Source organism: Sphaeramia orbicularis, chromosome 22 (assembly GCF_902148855.1).
Source record: "Sphaeramia orbicularis chromosome 22, fSphaOr1.1, whole genome shotgun sequence".
Classification (NCBI taxonomy): domain Eukaryota; kingdom Metazoa; phylum Chordata; class Actinopteri; order Kurtiformes; family Apogonidae; genus Sphaeramia; species Sphaeramia orbicularis.
In genome coordinates, this window is record NC_043978.1 from 54353001 (window position 1) to 54372728 (window position 19728).

The following is a 19728-nucleotide window of genomic DNA, read 5'->3' on the forward strand; positions in this document are numbered from 1 at the left end:
GTTTGCCAGCCTTGTGGTCCTAGACTTCAAACTCCTGTAACGTCTGCCTGATGGTAGGAGTGTGAAGAGTGAGTGCTGTGGATGTGTGCTGTCTCTGATCAGGTTGTGTATTCTTCGTAAACACATTTCAATAATACCGTGATAATAATGATAACCGTGATAATTTTGGTGACAATATGAAATTTTCATGTCGTTACATCCCTAACCCTATCTAATGGAAATTATTATGGACGGAGGCAGTAAATCCAGGTGTAGATCACTGCATGAAGTGAGAATTTGATTTTCCCTGGTCAGGATCTGTCCAGTCAGTCCAGCTGTGATTTACAAGGAGGACAGTTAATACTGAACAAACAAGAACTGAAACTAGAAAAGCACTCGGAGAGAGCACACCTCCGCCAAGGCAGATCAGTGCCCCCCCCACCCCATCACCACCAAAATTTAATCTTTTGTTCCTTGTGCCCGTATCAACATTTCCTGAAAATTTCCTGAAAATCCATCCATAACTTTTTGAGTTACCTTGCTAACAGACAGACAGACAAACCCTGATGAAAACATAACGTCTGCCGTTACACTTGGCAGAGGTAACAAGTGGTGCCAGGCACAACAAATCCCGCCCCTCACACATATTGTAGGTTATTTTGGCATTAATCCAGTTGATGTCATCATGTCTATGTGTGTGGTGATGTCAGCATATCAATTACCGCTATATATGTGCCAAGTCTGAAGTAAATTGAAACAAAATTGATGTTTTTATAGACATTTGAAATTGTGCCCCCCCCCCCCCCCCCCCCCCCCCCCCCAATGCATACAAATTGAACCATGGTAGATTTGATTTGGATCAAACTAAAAAGTCTCGACCAAACGAGGTTGTGTGTAAAAGTACAAAAACTACACAGTAGGGTAGGTCTGCTAACTAACAAAGTAAGGAAATATATACAGATGTATGATTTACATAGATAAAAGTGAATGTTTTAAACTCCAAAAGGGCACATCTGCTCTGACGTCACCAGAAATGCACTTTAATTTATTCATTTTAGTTTTAATTGTGGAACCTAAAGTTGCATGTCATTTTATAAGCTAAAGTATTAACACTAAAGACTTTACAGTCAACTGTTCCAGTCCACCTCCATTATTTTACAGACCAACATATTTCACACATTTTGCATTCCACAACTGTGAGAGACACATGCATTTGTAAACACGCAGTAAACAGTAAATCTCAAAAACCACTGTTAATTTCAGTTAATGAACTACTGCCCCAGTTTCTTTTAACTTTAAACCACCTTGGTACCAAAAAATCTCTGATGATCGTGGACAAAAAGCTGCGTGTTCAAGAGATTTTTAGACCAACGGTGGCTCTGGACTACTCCATTTAGGCTGCTTACCAGAGGGGGGGGTCACGTAATTTAAATTAACTCACCAGTTATGTTTGGGATGGACGGACCAAACCAGGAGAAATGAAGAACTCACCAAAAAGAAGGTTTGAGGTTTTAAAAAGTTCAAACAATAGCTTGATTTATTGTTTCAGGCAAAAATAGAAGAAGTTACAAAAAGAATCTAGCATCAAACACACATTTCGTCAGAGAGAGAAAAAGAAAAAGCCCCCCACAAAAAGAGTTTCCTTCATTACTTTTTATGGTCTTTAGTGACTCTTGGACACTCCCATTATTCAATGACATCATTCGTCGTACGCTTATTATTGGTTAATGGTAGTTACTGGGCAGAACACGTCAGTCATAAGCTAATTCTAAGAAAAGCACATGCTTTTACATGTGCACAGCTCTTGCTTAACACCTGCACTGTTAGGCTAGCATGTCTGGACCACAAAAATCCCCTTAGTTCATAATCTGTTTTTTCTGCTCGACTCTCTTTACCACAACTACTTTCTAAAAATGTAAAATTGGATCTTTCTCGTTACAATTGACCTTTTCTCCAAGTTCAGCACAGACAGGTGTGAGTTCATCAGAACTACACACACACACATGCACACACACACACACACAGGAATCAAACCTGACTCTTCAGTACCTCTAAAATAAAAAGAATATTACTATTATATAAGAATATTACTCAGAATATTACTTAGTTCTGCAAAAATAAAAGATTCTTCGAGCAAAACAACTTGTGATGCAAAGATTAAGCAAACAACTCATTACATTAAATTCCCTCTTCTCCATTTTGCCAGATTTAAAGTCACGCATTCAACTTCCATTTAACGTAAGATACATCTCACACATCACACATGAAAACAACTTTTAATACTATTTAACAGTACTAAGAGAAATAATTAATTAAAAAAAACACTTGAATTTGTGCTACATTCATTTTTGTCGTTATCTTTGCGTGTTTCCCCCCATGGTGTCCCAGTGTGTCAGCTGAGTGAGATTGCAGAGCTTTTCCCTGAGCCCACCTGTTGGAGCATGTTCGGTCACTTCCCAGCGTCTTTGTGTTTGAACAGGCTAATCAAGCAGGCAGGCGGATTCGGTTTCACCACCTTATGTGATTACCCATTGAAAGATCTGATGTACTTTGTCTTCACTGTTCGCCTATTAATAGCCAAAACTATGTGTCCATTGCAGTTTTCACAGCGCAGTCTCATTAGCACCCACAGTTGGGTCAACCCAGCTGAGACAGATGGGATCTTATTTGACTTTTGCTGCCAGTAGCTTAGTTCAATAGTTCTTCATTCTCCCAAATTAAGATGCAACTGTAGACAAAGTCATTTTTGCTGTGGTATTTCACTTGATAATTACTTCCCTGGAAAAACCCCAGAAGACTCTCTCTCTTTTACAGACAATATGTTTAATTGAGCAAATTAGACAGAGCCCATATTGCACAGCAGCTGTGTACACACAAGTGAAATCTGCAAGGGAAGCCCTCAGAGCAACAGTAAAGGGATGCAGTGAAAATATGAGTCTGAAAAAAAAAAAAAAAAAAAAAAAAAAAAAAAGCCTGATTGAGTCAGAAGGCCTCTGTGCCAAAGCAGTGGCTTTTCAACACAGATGCACATAGTTAGCATTTGTGTGAAACCTCAGAGTCCCTCACTGATCACTTGGCTTCATTGATTCTCCAGCTGCTGGCACGTTGTGGATGTACTGGGTTTTGCATTGATGATATGGTTTGGTGGATGCATCCCTTCAAAATGCTGAGAATTACAGTCACTCACAGAAATGTTGGAAAGAAGTCTCATTGGATCACTTATGCTAACATGTGTTCTTGCAAAAATGGCACAAGGCTCAAAACACCAAGAATTTCTGAGGTAGTTGGTAAGAAAATCAGGCAGCGTATTGTACACTGACTTCACATGTCTAAAGTTAAATTATCCAACATTTACCCAGGAGTTAAATACAGATTTCTTTATTGTCATTTGACGCATCAAATGAGATTTTGATCGATGATTAGGGACATGGGGCCGCCGCAACTGGTGCACTGCCACTGAACCCTTTTCTTCAAAATTTGCAGTGAAGATCAAGATAATGCAAAGCACAAATAGAAGACATCATACAGTTTTCACACAGTACATGAGGACACACGTTGGAATTTTTTTCATGGATTTGAAAGGAATTTGGGGGATAGGGTGAAAAAAAAAAAACAGGGTAGACAGCAGACGAGATTTGGGGTTGGGGCAAGGAGAAGTGCATGTGTTGTGTATTTGACTTGGAATGTGTGTGCAAGATAAGAGACGACAGTGGGTCATTCTGTCCTTCAGTTGTTATTCAGTTGTAATCCTATTTGGGATAGATGTATGGGCTGTTTACACGGCGTAGGATTCAGTCGACTCCGGGAAGATTTCATCACGAATTAGCCTTCTGTTACCATGGAAACGGTGCCTAGAGTGCCTGAATCCAGAAACTTTTGATACCAGGGTCCAGGGTGGAATGTTATCGATACGCTCCGCATTTCAGCTCCGTGTTAATGCGAATCAGAGCGTTCCGGGGTAAAATATGACGTCACCGCATGCGCGCGCAGCCAAGAACCGCCAGTTAACCCACTCCAGGCCAGTTGGTGGCGGTAATGCGCCTCCAAGCTGGTTTGCCAGCCTCTATGACACAATAAAGCTGCAGAAAAAGAAGGAACAACCACAACAACAATGGCCGGTTTCAGAACAACATACGTGCTGCTAACTGTGCTCAGTTTGCTGTCGCTTCTCCACCAAAAGTTAGACTTACTGCGTCTACACTCTTACCACCGCCTCTTCTTCTTCTTCTTCTTCTCCTCATTTAAAGGCTGTCTAAACCGGAAATCGTTTGTGCGCAGGCGCGTGTTTTACCACCACTGTTTCACTACAGCTCTACATCGCCAGCTACTGGTCTGGCATGGCCACTACAGCGTATTCAGCCGTCCTCGCGGACTCATGTTAACGCAGATCGTTGTCATAGCGGCTTCATCTTAACGCGGAATGATTTTATAACGCAAAGGAGAAATCTTTGCGGAATTAGATCCTAGTGTTGCCGTGTAAACGTAATGGTAGACAAGCACCTGCTACTCTTTCACACTTTTTGGTCACGTCCAAGTCTAACTGCATTCTGGTCGTCAATATTTGAAGCATATTCAACAATTTCAGGTCTGACCTTTGACCCCTGCCCTTTTATTGGACTTTTGGGTGTACCGTTAGAAGAGCTCCCTCTACAAAGGCCACAGTTAAATAGTATCACCTACTCCTCCCTTTTAGCACGGAGACTTATTCTTTTAAATTGGAAGAATGACAAACCCCCCTCCTTTGGCAGATGGATATGTGATGTCATGTTTTTCCTTAAAATAGAAAAGATTAGATACACATTGAATGGATCAATAGGGAAGTTTAATGTGGTATGGCATCCTTTTATTTCTTATGTAGAACAGCAGACAATGCACCTGGACTCCGGTTAATGTGTTCTGTGGACAAAGTGATTGGGTAATTTCATAGTGGAACTTTTTTTTTTTTTTTTGTGGTGTCTTATTTCTCTGTCTCAGTGTTTGTTTTACTTTTTGTATATTTGAAAAAACTGAAAATGAATAAAAATACATTGATAAAAAAAAAAAGAAAATCAGGCAGCATGATGATAATGTTCTGAAACGGTTGGCGGGCACTGTCTGTCTGTTCCTGTCTGTCTGTCTGTCTGTCTGTCTGTCTGTCTGTCTGTCTGTCTGTCTGTCTGTCTGTCTGTCTGTCCCTCTCTGTCTGTCTGTCTGTCTGTCTGTCTGTCTGTCCCTGTCTGTCTGTCTGTCTGTCTGTCTGTCTGTCCCTCTCTGTCTGTCTGTCTGTCTGTCTGTCTGTTCCTGTCTGTCTGTCTGTCTGTCCCTCTCTGTCTGTCTGTCTGTCTGTCTGTCTGTCCCTGTCTGTCTGTCTGTCTGTTCCTGTCTGTCTGTCTGTCTGTCTGTCTGTCTGTCTGTCTGTCTGTCTGTCCCTGTCTGTCTGTCTGTCTGTCTGTCTGTCTGTCTGTCCCTCTCTGTCTGTCTGTCTGTCTGTCTGTCTGTCTGTTCCTGTCTGTCTGTCTGTCTGTCTGTCTGTCTGTCTGTCCCTCTCTGTCTGTCTGTCTGTCTGTCTGTCTGTCTGTCTGTCCCTCTCTGTCTGTCTGTCTGTTCCTGTCTGTCTGTCTGTCTGTCTGTCTGTCTGTCTGTCTGTCCCTGTCTGTCTGTCTGTCTGTCTGTTCCTGTCTGTCTGTCTGTCTGTCTGTCTGTCCCTGTCTGTCTGTCTGTCTGTCTGTCTGTCCCTGTCTGTCTGTCTGTCTGTCTGTCTGTCTGTCTGTCTGTCCCTCTCTGTCTGTCTGTCTGTCTGTCTGTCTGTCTGTCCCTGTCTGTCTGTCTGTCTGTCTGTCTGTCCCTGTCTGTCTGTCTGTCTGTCTGTCCCTGTCTGTCTGTCTGTCTGTCTGTCTGTCTGTCTGTCTGCTGGTAAACCAGCAGCTTCTCTTCATGACTGCGTGGTACTGAAAGTGAAAACCTCACCTGAACAAACATCCAGTGACTTTTGCCACAGTAACCTGTCAGGGAACGTTACTCTTCTATCTGATTGTGACTCCTGACATAAATGTCAGATTTATGTTCCTGTCTGATCCTGCAGGGCTTTAACAGATACATGTGTGCAGGTTCACCTTAGTTCTGTGCTGCTGTTTTAAAGGTGTACAGTCACTCTGCAGTGTGAGTACTGTACTCTGTATATGCAGCTTCAGGACAGGCTGCAGTGACAAAGCCCATGTCCAGAAAGGCTGGGCCAGTTTGTAAAATACAGTACATTCCCTCCTCTGGACAGCCTAATGGTACTTTGTAAATATAAACTCCTGCAATACACTCAAGAGTTAGGACAGAGACAAGTTTACAACGGTGTTCAATCATCTGTCCTTTTTAAATGTCTTTCAAACTGAGGACACTAATTGCTGCAGCTCTGTGTAAGACTTGAGCTGCTCTACAGCCTATGGTGACCCTTGTCTCATTCTCCTAATCATGATGTCCGTACATTTTCAATAGTAGAATGAAGCCTGGAATTTTCCTGATGAAATTACCACAGGGAAAAGATGTTTACTTGATTGGGAGCATATGTCTGTAAATTCCAATATATGCCGTCTATAATCCTTTCAATCACATGTACTGTCAGTCAGACGTGGACACTAGGGTTGGGAATCTTAGGTGTAAGGCCGATAAAATACACATCTCGATACAGCATCTCCAATCTGATATATTAAAGACACGTGTATGGCATCTTGCGATGCGATGCGATTCACACTCAAATCATGATACAGAGCAATTAAGCACATTCTGATTGAACACATTCATTCTGGTAAAAAAAAAAAAAAAATCTATCTATCTATCTATCTATCTATCTATCTATCTATCTATCTATCTATCTATCTATCTATCTATCTATCTATCTATCTATCTATCTATCTATCTATCTATCTATCTATCTATCTATCTATCTATCTATCTATCTATCTATCTATCTATCTATATGAGTGTGTGTGTGTGTGTGTGCAGTGCAATTCAATGAGCTTGATTATTTATTTATTAAATAAGACCATGACTTTTTACAAAGTGTCTTTAGTTCACTTTCAGAACACGTGCCTCACATTCAGTCAGGTGAAAAAGTTTGGACTTTGTTTCCAAAATCATTTCTCTGCATGTTTCTAACACTCAACTTCTTGCTCCCTCGCTGAATCCATTTGTAATGTAATGTATTTGTAATGAAGGTAAAACAGAAAAAGGTTCTGTCGCTTTAAGAGACACCTGTGTAAGGTATTCTGGGATGCACTGTTGGAAATGTATGACAGTGTTTAAGGAAGTATCTGTGGTATGTACTGCAGTATTCAGTGCAGTTGATATAATAAGAAGTACCCGTTCATAAACCACATGTGGTCTCCTTCCTTCTAAGTCTGTCAGATTCAGATACAGACATGACAGTATTCATCTGTGGTGCACATGCTCAGTCCATCCATGAGCTCAGACTGTTAGCGTACAGTGTATGTTAACGTGGGTCTGAAGGAAAGAAAAACTTTACCCAAATAAACAGCAACACTTTTAAATGAGAGTAAAAATATATTCTATTGAACGGATCGAATTTTGTCGATACAAACATTCAATAACCAATGCATTGCGATATCATTCCAAACTTTTCATTCACTTGCAGCTTCTCTGCCGGTGCACTGGGATCGTGCACGTGCGTGTCGGCGTATCGATGCGTATCGGATCATCTTCCCATCCCCAGTGGACACTGATGCAGCCCCAGACCATCACACATGCTGCTTTTGAATTTTTCACTGATAACATTCTGATAGGTCTTCCTGGTTTTTGAGACATAGAATGTGTAATTTTTTCCCTAAAAACCAACTGAAATGTGGACTCATCTGACCAAACCATTTTTCCACTGCCTTTCAGTTCATCTGAGAGGAGCTCAGGTCCAGAAAACTCAGCACAGAATTGATATTTGACAGTATTTGAGTTGAATGGTTGTTGTAGTGACTTATGCTGTCTGTCTGTTTCTTGCTTTTAGGTCTTGTTGAGATCTGCTTGATGCATCCCCTGGATGTTGTGAAGACACGGTAAGCCGTTGAGCCTATGGGGGCGCATTTGTTTCTTTTGTCTTCAATCAAATAAAACATTTGAGAGCATTATTTGTGCTGCAAAAATCTGTCGTCAGTCAAGGCAAAACTATTTACTTTGCAGTTAAAAACATTCATTATCTGAACCACTTAATCCACAGGTGTCAAACATGCGTCCCAGGGACCAATTTCAGCCCGCCAAAGGGTCCAGTCCGGCCCCTGGGATGAATCTGTGAAATGCAAAAATTGCACTAAAGATATTGATCATTTTAGTTCAGGTTCCACAAACAGATCAATTTAATCTCCAGTGGGTCGGATCGGTCAAATACTATCATAATAACCTATAAATACTCACAACTACAGATTTTTTTCCTTTATAAATGTAAACATTTTCATGTCATTTTAGTGTATTTACACTAAAATGAACTAACATTTCACAAAAACACAAAAAACCTGAACAAATATGAACATTTTGAAATGTCTAAAGTGCAATTTTACCAATATTCTGTTTAGTAAATGTTGTATGTATTCGTTGATCCACTGTACGTTGTAATTTAATGTGTAAATGATAAACTGGGACATAATGTTGTTAAAATTGCACTTAGTTTTCTTAAGAAATGTCAGTTTGTTCATGTTATTCACATTGTTTTAAAGGATAGTTGGTAGATGTAAACATTCTCATCGCATAATTTTACTTTTTTCGCTCTAAAACATAGAGGAAAGTTTGGAGTTGACATTATTTATATATCATTATGTTATTATTTCACTGGTCCAGCCCACTTCAGATCAAATTTGGTTTAATGTGGCCCCTGAACTAAAATAAGTTTGACACCCCTGACTTAATCCTTAAGAAGGTCGCAGGGATGCTGGAGTCTATCCTGTCTACCAGTGGGCGAAGGTGGGGTACACCCTGGATGTGTCACCAGTTCATCACAGGGTTGGCATATACAGACAAACATTCAATTTCACATTAATGCCTACAGGGCAGGGCTGTCAAACTCATTTTCGTTCAGGTTCCACAGTCAGCCCAATTTGATCTCCAGTGGGCCGAACCAGTGAAATAATAACATGATAACCTATAAATAATGACAACTGCAAATTTTTTAGTGCAAAAAATAACATTAGATGATGAAAGTATTTCTATCCAAAACAAAAAAGATGTGAATAACTGGAAAAAGCTGAAATTTCAAAAGAAAAACAAGTACAATTTGATCAATATTCTGCCTCAACTTATAATTTCTACACGTGCATTACAGATCAGATCTACCAAGACACAAAACAGGCAGAATATTGTTAAAATTACACTTATTTTTCTTTAGACATTCCAGGTTGTTCATATTTGTTCAGGTTATTGACATTTTATTGTTAAAGGATATCAGAATTGAATGTTCTTTGCAATAAATCAAAGAGAAAAAATTGGTGTTGCCATTATTTAGAGGTATAATGTTATATTAATTTTTTCACATTAAACCAAGAAAATTTGGAGTCATTATTTCTTGGTTATTATGCTGTTATTTTTGAGTTTAATGCCCTTGACTGTTAACATCTTCAGGGTAATTTTTACATTTTGTACTTTGTAAATTCATCCCGCGGGCCAGATTGGAACCTTTGGCGGGCCGGTTTTGGCCCCTGGGACGCGTGTTTGACACCTGTGCTATAGGGGGTTTAGATTGACCAGTTAACCTGTTTAGGTGCATGTCTCTGGACACTGGGAGGAACATGGAGAGAACCCACGTTTGTAGTTTTTGTTTTTCCTTTCAGTGCACAGTGTTTCGTTTTCACACTTCAACCCTTAGTTCACATTCATTTCTTTGATCAAGTTTTCATTTGGCTGTTCACATTATTTTATAAATGTGGACAATATCAGATTCCAGTGTGAACTGGAAGAAGTGGAAGAACACACAATATGCTGACATACTGAAGTAAACGTACAGGCCACTGAAGTCACTGAAGTCAGTGGTTTCATTAATACACTGATGTGCTTTCAAGCGCTGAGCATTTCTCTTTCCTGCAGTCATGTCCTTTGTTGCCCCATTTTGGCATTTTTTTCAGTGTGCTTTCAAACACAGATTGGATATGGGTGGTAAAAGTTGTATGAATGTTGACATTGAGGTCACTTTGCAAAAGATCAGATCTGTACCAGGTTCAGGACCACATATGACAGTGGACAAAATCTGAATTGAAAGATCAGATTCCATATTGTTTTTTTTTGTTTTTTTTCATTGTTGTGGGAAAAAAATCTGTGTCAGGAGAAAAAAAGTTCTATACAGGACCTGCAGTCTCAATGAAGTCTATTTAGACTGAAGTTAGATTATGTACCCAATCTGACCCACACAAATCCCAAAGGAGTCGGTAGTCGTAGAGGCCATGAACGTGGGGCCGTCAGAGCAATGAGTGCAGCCCTCCATAATGTTGAAATTATCTGCAACCAGAGTGAATTAAGAACTGGAAGTCTATTGGCCTGTAATGAAGGGAATACCCCAAACCCTGCTCAGCAGTGTCGGCTGCTCATCTTTCAGACACGGGAAGCTCATTGTCGGCTTACATAAAAAAAAAAAGTCCAGTTATTTAAACATAAATTCGTCCTCTGTTCCTTTTTCAGAAAATGCTCAGTGACCTTATCGTACCAACTAAACAAGAAAACACTGAAATTATGTTAAACTGAAACAAGGAAGTACAATGAGTGTGCTTTATTTCCAGGTCAGTAAATGAACAGTTCATTTGGTTTGTGTGATTTCCCAGCAGAATGTGTGACGGTATTAAACTGAACTGTGTCAGTGAAGGAGCAGATCTGAAAACAGCTGTCAATCAAACGGGATTCAGCCTTTGGACCCATCCTCCAATCAGCATGTGGAAGCTCAGCGTCCAGCCCGGCCGAGCTCCGCCCACAGCTCCATTCACCCCCAGAGACGCCTAGCGTCCGGGGGCGGGACAACACGATGTCATTTATCCAATTAGCGTCCAGTTTAGAGTCAGTTTAAAGCAGTTCCACTCAGTCCCATTGAAGTGCATGGATGCTGAGCGTCTACAGACAAATGCACTGAGCAGAGATGGAATGAACAAACACAGACACGGGAATGGAGGAGAAGTGAACAACACCCAGTCCACTGATCTGGGATCAAACTGATTCTGAACCAACTGGTCTGAGAGATGAACGTGTTCCAACTCATTTGGAGTCAATGTACATATTTGACCATTTAATCTTCGTAATTTTAGGGGAAGCCGAGCTTCCCTTGCAGTCTGTGAGAAATCGCCTCTGGTGTGAACATATTTTGTCTAATGAACATCATGTGGACACGAATTAAAATATACGTACCACTGTGAACAGGTCATTAAGGAGTATTGACAGATTCACCACATCAGGTTGTGTAGTGAGTAAAAGGTGTGAAAATGTTCCACCTTAAAGCTGTTTGTTAGTCTTTGAAATGAACCATGGATTAAATCTGCAGATGCATTCCAAATCCAGTCAGTCTAGATAAGGTTGTTAATTTGCATTTAAAGTAGGGAACTTAAATGCAGTCAAAAGTAATCACTTAAGACACATGTGGGGATGCACTTTAACCCTTTAATGTATAGTGGTCCCTACAGTGGACAGCTGTTCAAAGGTGTTCTCTTATATATTATGGATTTTGTTTTAGTTCCCTTTCAGCCAACACAGTGGACGCTTATGTATCATCCCATACACTGTAATTCAGACCATTACAGTAAATTTTCTGTTCCAGATAAACCTGATCTGCACTAACATGTTTGATTGTTTAAAAAAAAAAAAAAAAAAAAAAAGCTAATTGTTATTAAACTGTAATTAACAGTTTTATTTTTGTTTTTTTTTATTTTTTGTTAGTTTGTTTATTTTGCATATTATCTCCATGCAGGTATTGTTAAAATGTGAATAAACATCAGATTAGCAGCATTAAAAATGTTTTTATCTCATAGTTTTCACACAGTTTATCAGTAAATACATGTTTCTTTGCTTCTGAAATTAAACACATTATTTTGTAACTCCATGAAAAATAGGTTCATAGAAAAAACTCAATCACATTGTTTTTTCTTTTTTTTTCATGCCTACAGAGGAAGAAAAACACAGGAAAAAAAAATCTTGATTAAGGTTCTCATAATTCATGCATGAAAGGGTTAATGTCATGTGTGAACAGATGTGTATAGAGCTGTCCTCACATGATCGGATCACCCAGGACGCATGCTAAAGCCAGGTCTGACCAGGGCCTTTGGAAAAGGCTTGGACTGGCAACCGGCTAACCGTCATACTAAACTAACCCTGACCACTCAACAAAGTTTCACATTAGCTCATATTCTGTTTAATTTGAAACAAAGAAAGCCATTTGTCAACTCACATCTGCCTTGAATCCTGCTGGTGGGCAATGGGTCTATGTAGTGAAGTTCCAAGCATACCAGGAGTTTTGTCGCAGCTCGGCAGGCCTGCCAGCTCTGCATTCACCCAGCGCACAACTGGGCACTGGTGCCAAGAGCCTTAGACATTTTGCGGAAAATGAAATGCATCATTTAGATTCATTCCCCACACAATTCTGACATTAGAAATTTGAACAATTACAAATCACTGGATCAAATTTATTTCTATTTAGATCCCCTCTGTCTTTTTTCCGTGCATAACAAACTTCCATCGCCTAAATAGGAAAGGAACTCAGTACATAAGATGCCACTAAATGCCCTTCTTTTGTTTCATATAGCATGTTTTTGTTGATCAGCTAAAATTTCCTTAGGGGGTCAAATGAGTGTCCATTTTGTCAAAAAAAAAGTTGTCCTAAAGTCATAGAAGTGTGTGTAAATGATGCTAATCCATTTGTGCACAGACTACTGATATTCTTTGACAGTGGAAGCTCTATTTTCATAAATATTGGATTTGGAATAGCACGTGTATGTGAAAACTTTTGCTGGTGGACGGACGTGACATTACCCATGATGCTCTGGTCAGTCCCAGTACTTTATTAGGAATAAACTTATAGACTTCCTATTGCTAATTGTGCTCTTCTTCATAAATGTTGGTATTGTGGATCTAAAACAATCCCAGCTGACACAAAAACACTAAATGTGTCAGTGGACGGATGTGACATGGTTGTTGTGGATCCCATCATACTGATGCTCTGCAGCCATGTCAGCGTTTACACTAATGATCCCTGTGCAAAAACTAGGAGCACTATTATTTATTGGATAGTTTAGCATCAGACTAAAGAGGAAAGAACAATATAGAATTGTTCTTTGTGTCTAAAAATGCTTCTTATTGTAAAAGTGTTGATGTAAACAGTGCTGTGTGCCATTCTTCATGTATGTATTGGTGGAACAGAAGCAGGATGGATCAGCACCATACTCCAGACTGAACCTGTACAAATAAAACATGTGATATGGAGGAGAGAATCTGGGAAGAAAAACTGGGGAATCCAAAAGAAGAGAAGATTTGTTTTTCAGCTCAGTTCAGTTCAAATAGAACTTGTCCATTTGTGACATGAAAATATAGCATTAATTGTGCGGAAATTGTTCCTTTTTGAGCTGGAAACATAGTTCATATGAGCATCAACATGTTGAACAGAACTGAAATCCTGTCCATTTGAACAACTGTCATTTACCAACACAAAGTTCCTTTGGAAATTCACTTAGATTGATTTCTTATGCTCAAAGACACAAATCAGACCTCTAAGCACAGTTTAGCCGTTACCATCTTGCTTCTCTGTGCAAGAGTGGCAGCATTCTGTGGCTGTGGACTGATCAGGAGCCTCACACTGCAGTGTCTCAGCCAGCCATAAACAGGTCGTGGGCTACTACTAAAGCTTTATAGTCTTTCACAGGCCCAGCCAAGACCTCTGGCTTAGTTCTAACCCCCCCCCCCCCCTTCTGCCCTAGTCACTACTTGTCAGTAAATTGTACCACTCTTTCTGTCATTTACGGCAGCAGTTTCTTGGTAAATAAATTGCTTGGCGTGCCTTTAAAAAAAAAAAAAAAAAGCCTGCAATGGTTGCACTTTGAAGGCAGTGCCACCACCAGAACACAGAGAAGGATATGTGGGGATAAAAGCCAAGGGTGAGCGACGCTGTATTAGTTGATATTTGATACTTTGAAGGCGCGCACTGTGATTTACGGTCACGTGTAGAGGGTATGGGGGTTTATTACAGGTAAGTCTTGAGCTGGCTCTCTGAATGTCCATCCGTCCTCACACACAGGGTCAGGGTTAAAAGTGCACTCACTATTTTCTTTGTAACGCTCTTCCCTAAAAAGTGGTAAAAGCTGCTTTAAAACTGGACAGGTTTATCTGTTTGTTTTTCTGTTTATGTCGCCATGTGTTTATGTTGCTGAGAACGGCTCAGAGTAAATTGGTTCCTTTCTTTCTCAGTTCAGGGTTTACTCCTGGGTTGTTGTTTTTTTTTTCATTAAATGAAAAAACAGATCAGACTTTTTCTTGTGGATTGTTGCCCTCTGAACAACAGTCTGCTAGTTACTGTTGCATGGCAGAATAAGAGCAGAAGTGTACAGAGGCAGACATGCGTGTGGAGGCCGACTATACATGCATGTTCACACACTTCACATCCACACATGAATTCATAAACCAAGCATACATACCAGCTAATTAGGACACTGAGGGAGCTGAAATCTATTAGCAGGAAACTTGGAGCCGAGAGTCAGACACAGACACACCTCCGCTGAGTTTCTCCCTGTTTCTCCCTCTCTCTCAGGCATGGCTCTTATTAGGCACCGGCTCCTGCTTTAATGTCCACCGGTCCAAATTGAACAGCAACTGGAGTAAATTTACTTTTTTCCACCAACTCAAGAATCAAAGGCTTTTTTCCTCCTTTTTTCTTTGCTTTTCTTTTTTTTTTTTTTTCTTCTAAGGTAAACTTGACAAAATGTGTACCTGCCCTGGGAGCTGATGTTTACCTTTTTTTTTTTTCTTCTTTTTTTCCAAATGAGGGTTTATCTTTCTCTTCTCTGAGGGAGGAGGAGGAGGTAGGAGGTAGGAGGAATTGCAGATTTTGGATTTAGCTCCTGCAGCTGTGTGTGGAGAAACACTCTGCTAGTAGCCAGGTTCTACTGTTATGAATCAAAAAAATGTCAGGGCCGTTTGGCAGCTTGTACCTTTAAACAAATACTGTTCATCCCCCCAAGATGTCAGCTTTGGCAGGTAAATGAATAGCTATGTTCCAGAGATGAGAAAAAATGGTGGCACATAGCTTCCAAAATGATTGATAGTACGAAAACTGCAGTACTTATGAGATATTTTTAAAGTAGAGTAGAAAAGCAAGTCTTTTTTTTTTTTTAGCTTGGGGCATCTTTCAGAAATTCTGGTTTGCACAAACACTCTTGGAAAATTGCATATGTATCAAGACAGATTTGCATTATTTGGGACCTAAAAGTTATAGTCCTGAAAGATGATTCACAATGTGTCTTTTTTTGTGCCTTTGTTGTTTCACTTTTACTCCCTGTGGCGTGTTCATTGACCAGTCAAACCATGACCCCTGTTACTCAGCTTTACTAACAAGTACATCTATCTTACATCTGAGGGACTCCCGTGGAGCCCACCTTCCATTTGTGTGATTTACAGCCTCTTTCATCACAGTTTAAACAGATTAAAACAGTTGATAGTTAAATTTTTTGTCTACAAATCAATCTGTGCTAATTTAGTGGTTTAGTACATCCTACTTAAACAACCTCTGCATTAAGCACCTAGTTTTGGGTGATATGGCCAAACATATTATCATAATACAACATCATTAAGTATCGATAATTATCATGATAAACATTCAAAAATCCAGATCATTGTTTGTGTTTTTTCATTATGCTCAGAACACTTGGCAAACAGTAGAATATCTAACAAATCTGAAGGCAGAACATGCAAACATGGTTATAAAATATTGGTCGGACATCAAAATATGCAGGATTAAAATTCCCATCCTGAGGTCCAGTTTAGGGCTAGACTAAGGTTAGGGTCACATTTGATGTATGTATAAAGGGTTGGAGTTTTGTTGAAATGTTAAATACAGAAACTAGAGCAGTGTTTTTCAACCTTGGGGTTAGGACCCCACATGGGGTCGCCTGAAATTTCAAGTAACTGATAAAAAAAAACAAAAAACATATTAATAAAAAAAATATACGGTGAGTTGAGAGAGACAATCATAATACATAAAAGACGAGACAAACTGTGAGTCTGAATCTGCAGCACTGTGGTTCTGTTTCTGTGTCAAATGTTCATTGTGGTCAGTTTCAGATGCTGCAGCTCTTTCATAATTCATAGTTTCAGTTCTTGTTTGTTCAGTATTAGTTGTCAGCCTTGTAAATCCAAGCTGGGCTGACTGTACATATTCTGACCAAGGAAAATAAAATTCTCACTGCCTCCGGCCGTAATAATGTACATTATATAAACGAAATGTCCTCTAAAATTAACATTTATTTGCAGCATAGTATAGCAAACTACTACATGATCAAAAACAAATTAATTTTAGCAAAAAAAAAAAAAAAAGTCTCTGTTTTGAAAGTCTGAGGTCACCAGAAATTTGTGATGTTAAAATGGGGTCACGAGAAAAAAAGAGGTTAGGAACCACTGAACTAGAGCATCTTCACTTCAAATGAAGTCTAATAGTCATTGTTGTTTTGCACTTGTTATGTTGTAATCCCACCTTAAATCTAAGGTACAGTTAGGGTTCCATGAAAACAGTGGACACTAAATGACAACTGAAATGAAAACCTTGAAATATTTATAAGTGCTTTAGCTGACAATGTCACCAATTACCCCAAAATCCTAAAGAGAAATGTATATTGTGAAAAATAGAATTATTGTTTTAGCCCTGTTTGCACTTTTTTTTAAACATGTGTATTACCTGAATATTATTAAGTTACTGTTTCCATCTTAGTTGAGTATTAACCCTTTCATGCATAGTGGTCACTACAGTGGACAGTTATTCAAAACTGTTGTATATTTATGGGTTTTGATGTTTTAATTCCATATCAGCCACCCAGTGGACACTTAGGCATCATCTCATACACTGCAATTCATACCATTACTGTAACTTTGCCTGTTCTTGCTAACATGTTTAAGTGTAAATCAGTTGTTAATCGTTAGACTTTTTTTTTTTGCATATTATCTCCATGAAGTGAGAAATAACTAGCATTAGAATATGTTAAAATGTGAGAAAGCATCAGATGAGCGGCATTAAAAATGTTTTTGTTTCATTGTTTTCATATCACTTTCTGATATTGGGATTTAAACACATGTTTCTTTACTTCAAAAATATAATGCACGGACATTTTTCTAACTCAATGAAAAAAGAAAAAAAAAACTCGATTGCATTGTTTTTTTCATGCCCAAGGAGGAATAAAAACACTCAAGAAAAAAATCTTGACTAAGGTACTCATAATTCATGCATGAAAGGGTTAAGTTATTGTTATTCAGATGTCATGCGTCAGATTGTGCTTGAATCCCAACCATGGTTTTAAAACATTAAAAATGAAAGTCAAAGCTGAAATGTGACTATTTCCCCTATTGTGAGTCACTAATAATAAGCTGAATACCTAAAATGTAAATGTAGCATACTTCACACAAAGTAAACAGTTAATTGCCCTTGACCCTGAGCCCCCCCCCCCCCTTTCATGGTTAAGGGCAGGAATGTGGGGGTGAGCTTGGAGGGTGTGGTGGGGTGGGGTGGGGGTGAGTGAGGGGGAGTTGTCAGTTAGCGGAGAGAGAGACAGAGGACCGGAGTTACAGCTTTTCATTAACCTGGAAACCACCTAGTTACATGGTTCATGGGCTGGTCTCAGCTCACTTGGAGGTAACAAAGGGTGTCGGGCGGCAGTTTCTGCAGGGGGCCGTGCGCTCGGGGCACCCCATCTGACTCTGATCACGTTCCCCCTCTCATTAGAGAGTCGCACAGAGTCCGCATTTCCCTTCATGTCGAGATCTTGTTACACAGAGCTCCACCCTTTATGCCCACGCATGCACAAACATACTCACGCTCATCTAAAAGCAAACTTCCACCACTTCAACTCCCCTTTTTTCTTTTGACTTCCACTGCGCCACACTGAAGCCACACCTTCTCTGTATCTACTGAAGCACCTTCCTCTATCACCGCTAACACATTTCCTTCACACCGTGACCTTATACACTTCATGTATCGAGGCCCAAAGGTGTATTTTTCGGCGTTAACTGCACATACGGAGCTGACTCAACCACTGCTCCAGCTCTCATCTCCTACTCTTGCAGTTTTTTCTCTTTTCCCCTTCATTTTTCCTCTCTCTGACTCACATGACCCCTCTTCACTCAGTTTATTGGCTCCTCCTCTGACCATTAGTGTCACTGCTTACCTCTTATTTCAGCTTCTGTGGTTTCAGTTTTTCAGCGACCATCTCAGTTAATCTGAAGTTCAATCGAACACCACTTAAGCTAATGTAAACCTTATTATATAACACCATCAACATCGTATGGAATGGATTATTTCAACTACTGTCATTATTTTTCAATTGTTTTCTGCAGAGCAGTTATGTAATATTTTGTTTTACATCGTATTGTGCATGTCATTTGTGTTACATTATGCAATTCTGTAAATGTGTTGTATGACATGGCTGTCAGAGTCTTTGCAAAACCACTAAGTCTGCCAGTAGCCTGTTTAAAGGCTGATTAGAAAAACCTGGTACTGGCCCTTGCTCGTGGCTGTAGCTATGGTAACGCTGCCTCCATTTGGTCACAGCATGTAAGAAAGTGTGTCCCACTCGGGGGGGCTTGAAAGTGATCTTTGATGAGGGCTTTGACAGATGACGTTCAGCCTTTCTGGAGTGAATGTGTGACAGTGCTGAGGATGGCCCAAAGCCTTCAAACACCCCCCCCTAATCTCTACCTCGTTTTGCCCCCAACTGCTTGGTGAACCCCAGTGCACTTCTGGAGGAATCCCTGACACAACCCTCAAACAGCAGGGCACAAAGCAGGAGCAGCCTGATAGCTGATCTTTCCTTGTAAATAAGCAGGCAGGTCAGCGGTCGTGAAGCCCACTTCTAATCCCCCCGGTGCTGTGAGACTGCAGGGCAAGACTTTACTCATGGTGTAAACTCAAACACATGCCGTATGTGTGGAGGATACGCCGAGCTCCGTCTGTACAATGCCTCAGTTCGTGCATTTTCATGACAACTTTTCTTCCTGGTTTAAACTGATTACAGGTTGGATCCTATTTCAGATGTCCATGTAAACACCTTATTCCAGTTGAAAAAGAAAAGTTGGGATTAAATTTAAACCTGATTAAAGTCAGTGGTTTAATCCTCTTTTAACTGCGCTCTAAATTCTTCCTGGACATGTAAAGCCTTTATTCCGTTTGGACTTTATTCCTTCCATTCTGCACATGCTCAGTGTCTTGTCCTGTGGCGATGACGCACACATTCTGCGCTGGTGGAAGAATCTGCACTGCAGTCTAGTCTTCCCAAAGCGTTCCAGTGGGCTATTCTGATGGGATCTACCAGCCTGGAAAACCCTGAAGGAACAGTTCAACACTGGCTTTGGATTCATTCATTTGTCCTGAACTAATGAGTTCCACAAGTGGGACAAACAGTTTGAACTGCAGCCCTAACGTTAGCTTAGCTTAGCCTAGCTTAGCATAATGGCTTCATTCCTCTGGTCAGACGTAGCCAGGCTTTTAGAGGTGATTTGTAGTATTTTAGGAGTGATTTTGGTCATTTCAGTTCTCCCTAATCATTCCTTCAGTCTGCTGGGGTCAAT

The 19728-nt window shown here is 40.1% G+C and overlaps 1 protein-coding gene across 2 annotated transcripts in view; it reads left to right on the forward strand.

Moving 5' to 3' along the window:
* Nucleotides 1–19728, forward strand: part of slc25a21 (solute carrier family 25 member 21) — a 345575-nt gene that overhangs the window by 271049 nt on the left and 54798 nt on the right. For both annotated transcript variants that reach the window (XM_030127622.1, XM_030127623.1), the window contains exon 3: nt 7964–8012. In XM_030127622.1, the coding sequence (XP_029983482.1) occupies nt 7964–8012 (49 nt within the window). The remainder of the gene's footprint in view (nt 1–7963; nt 8013–19728) is intronic.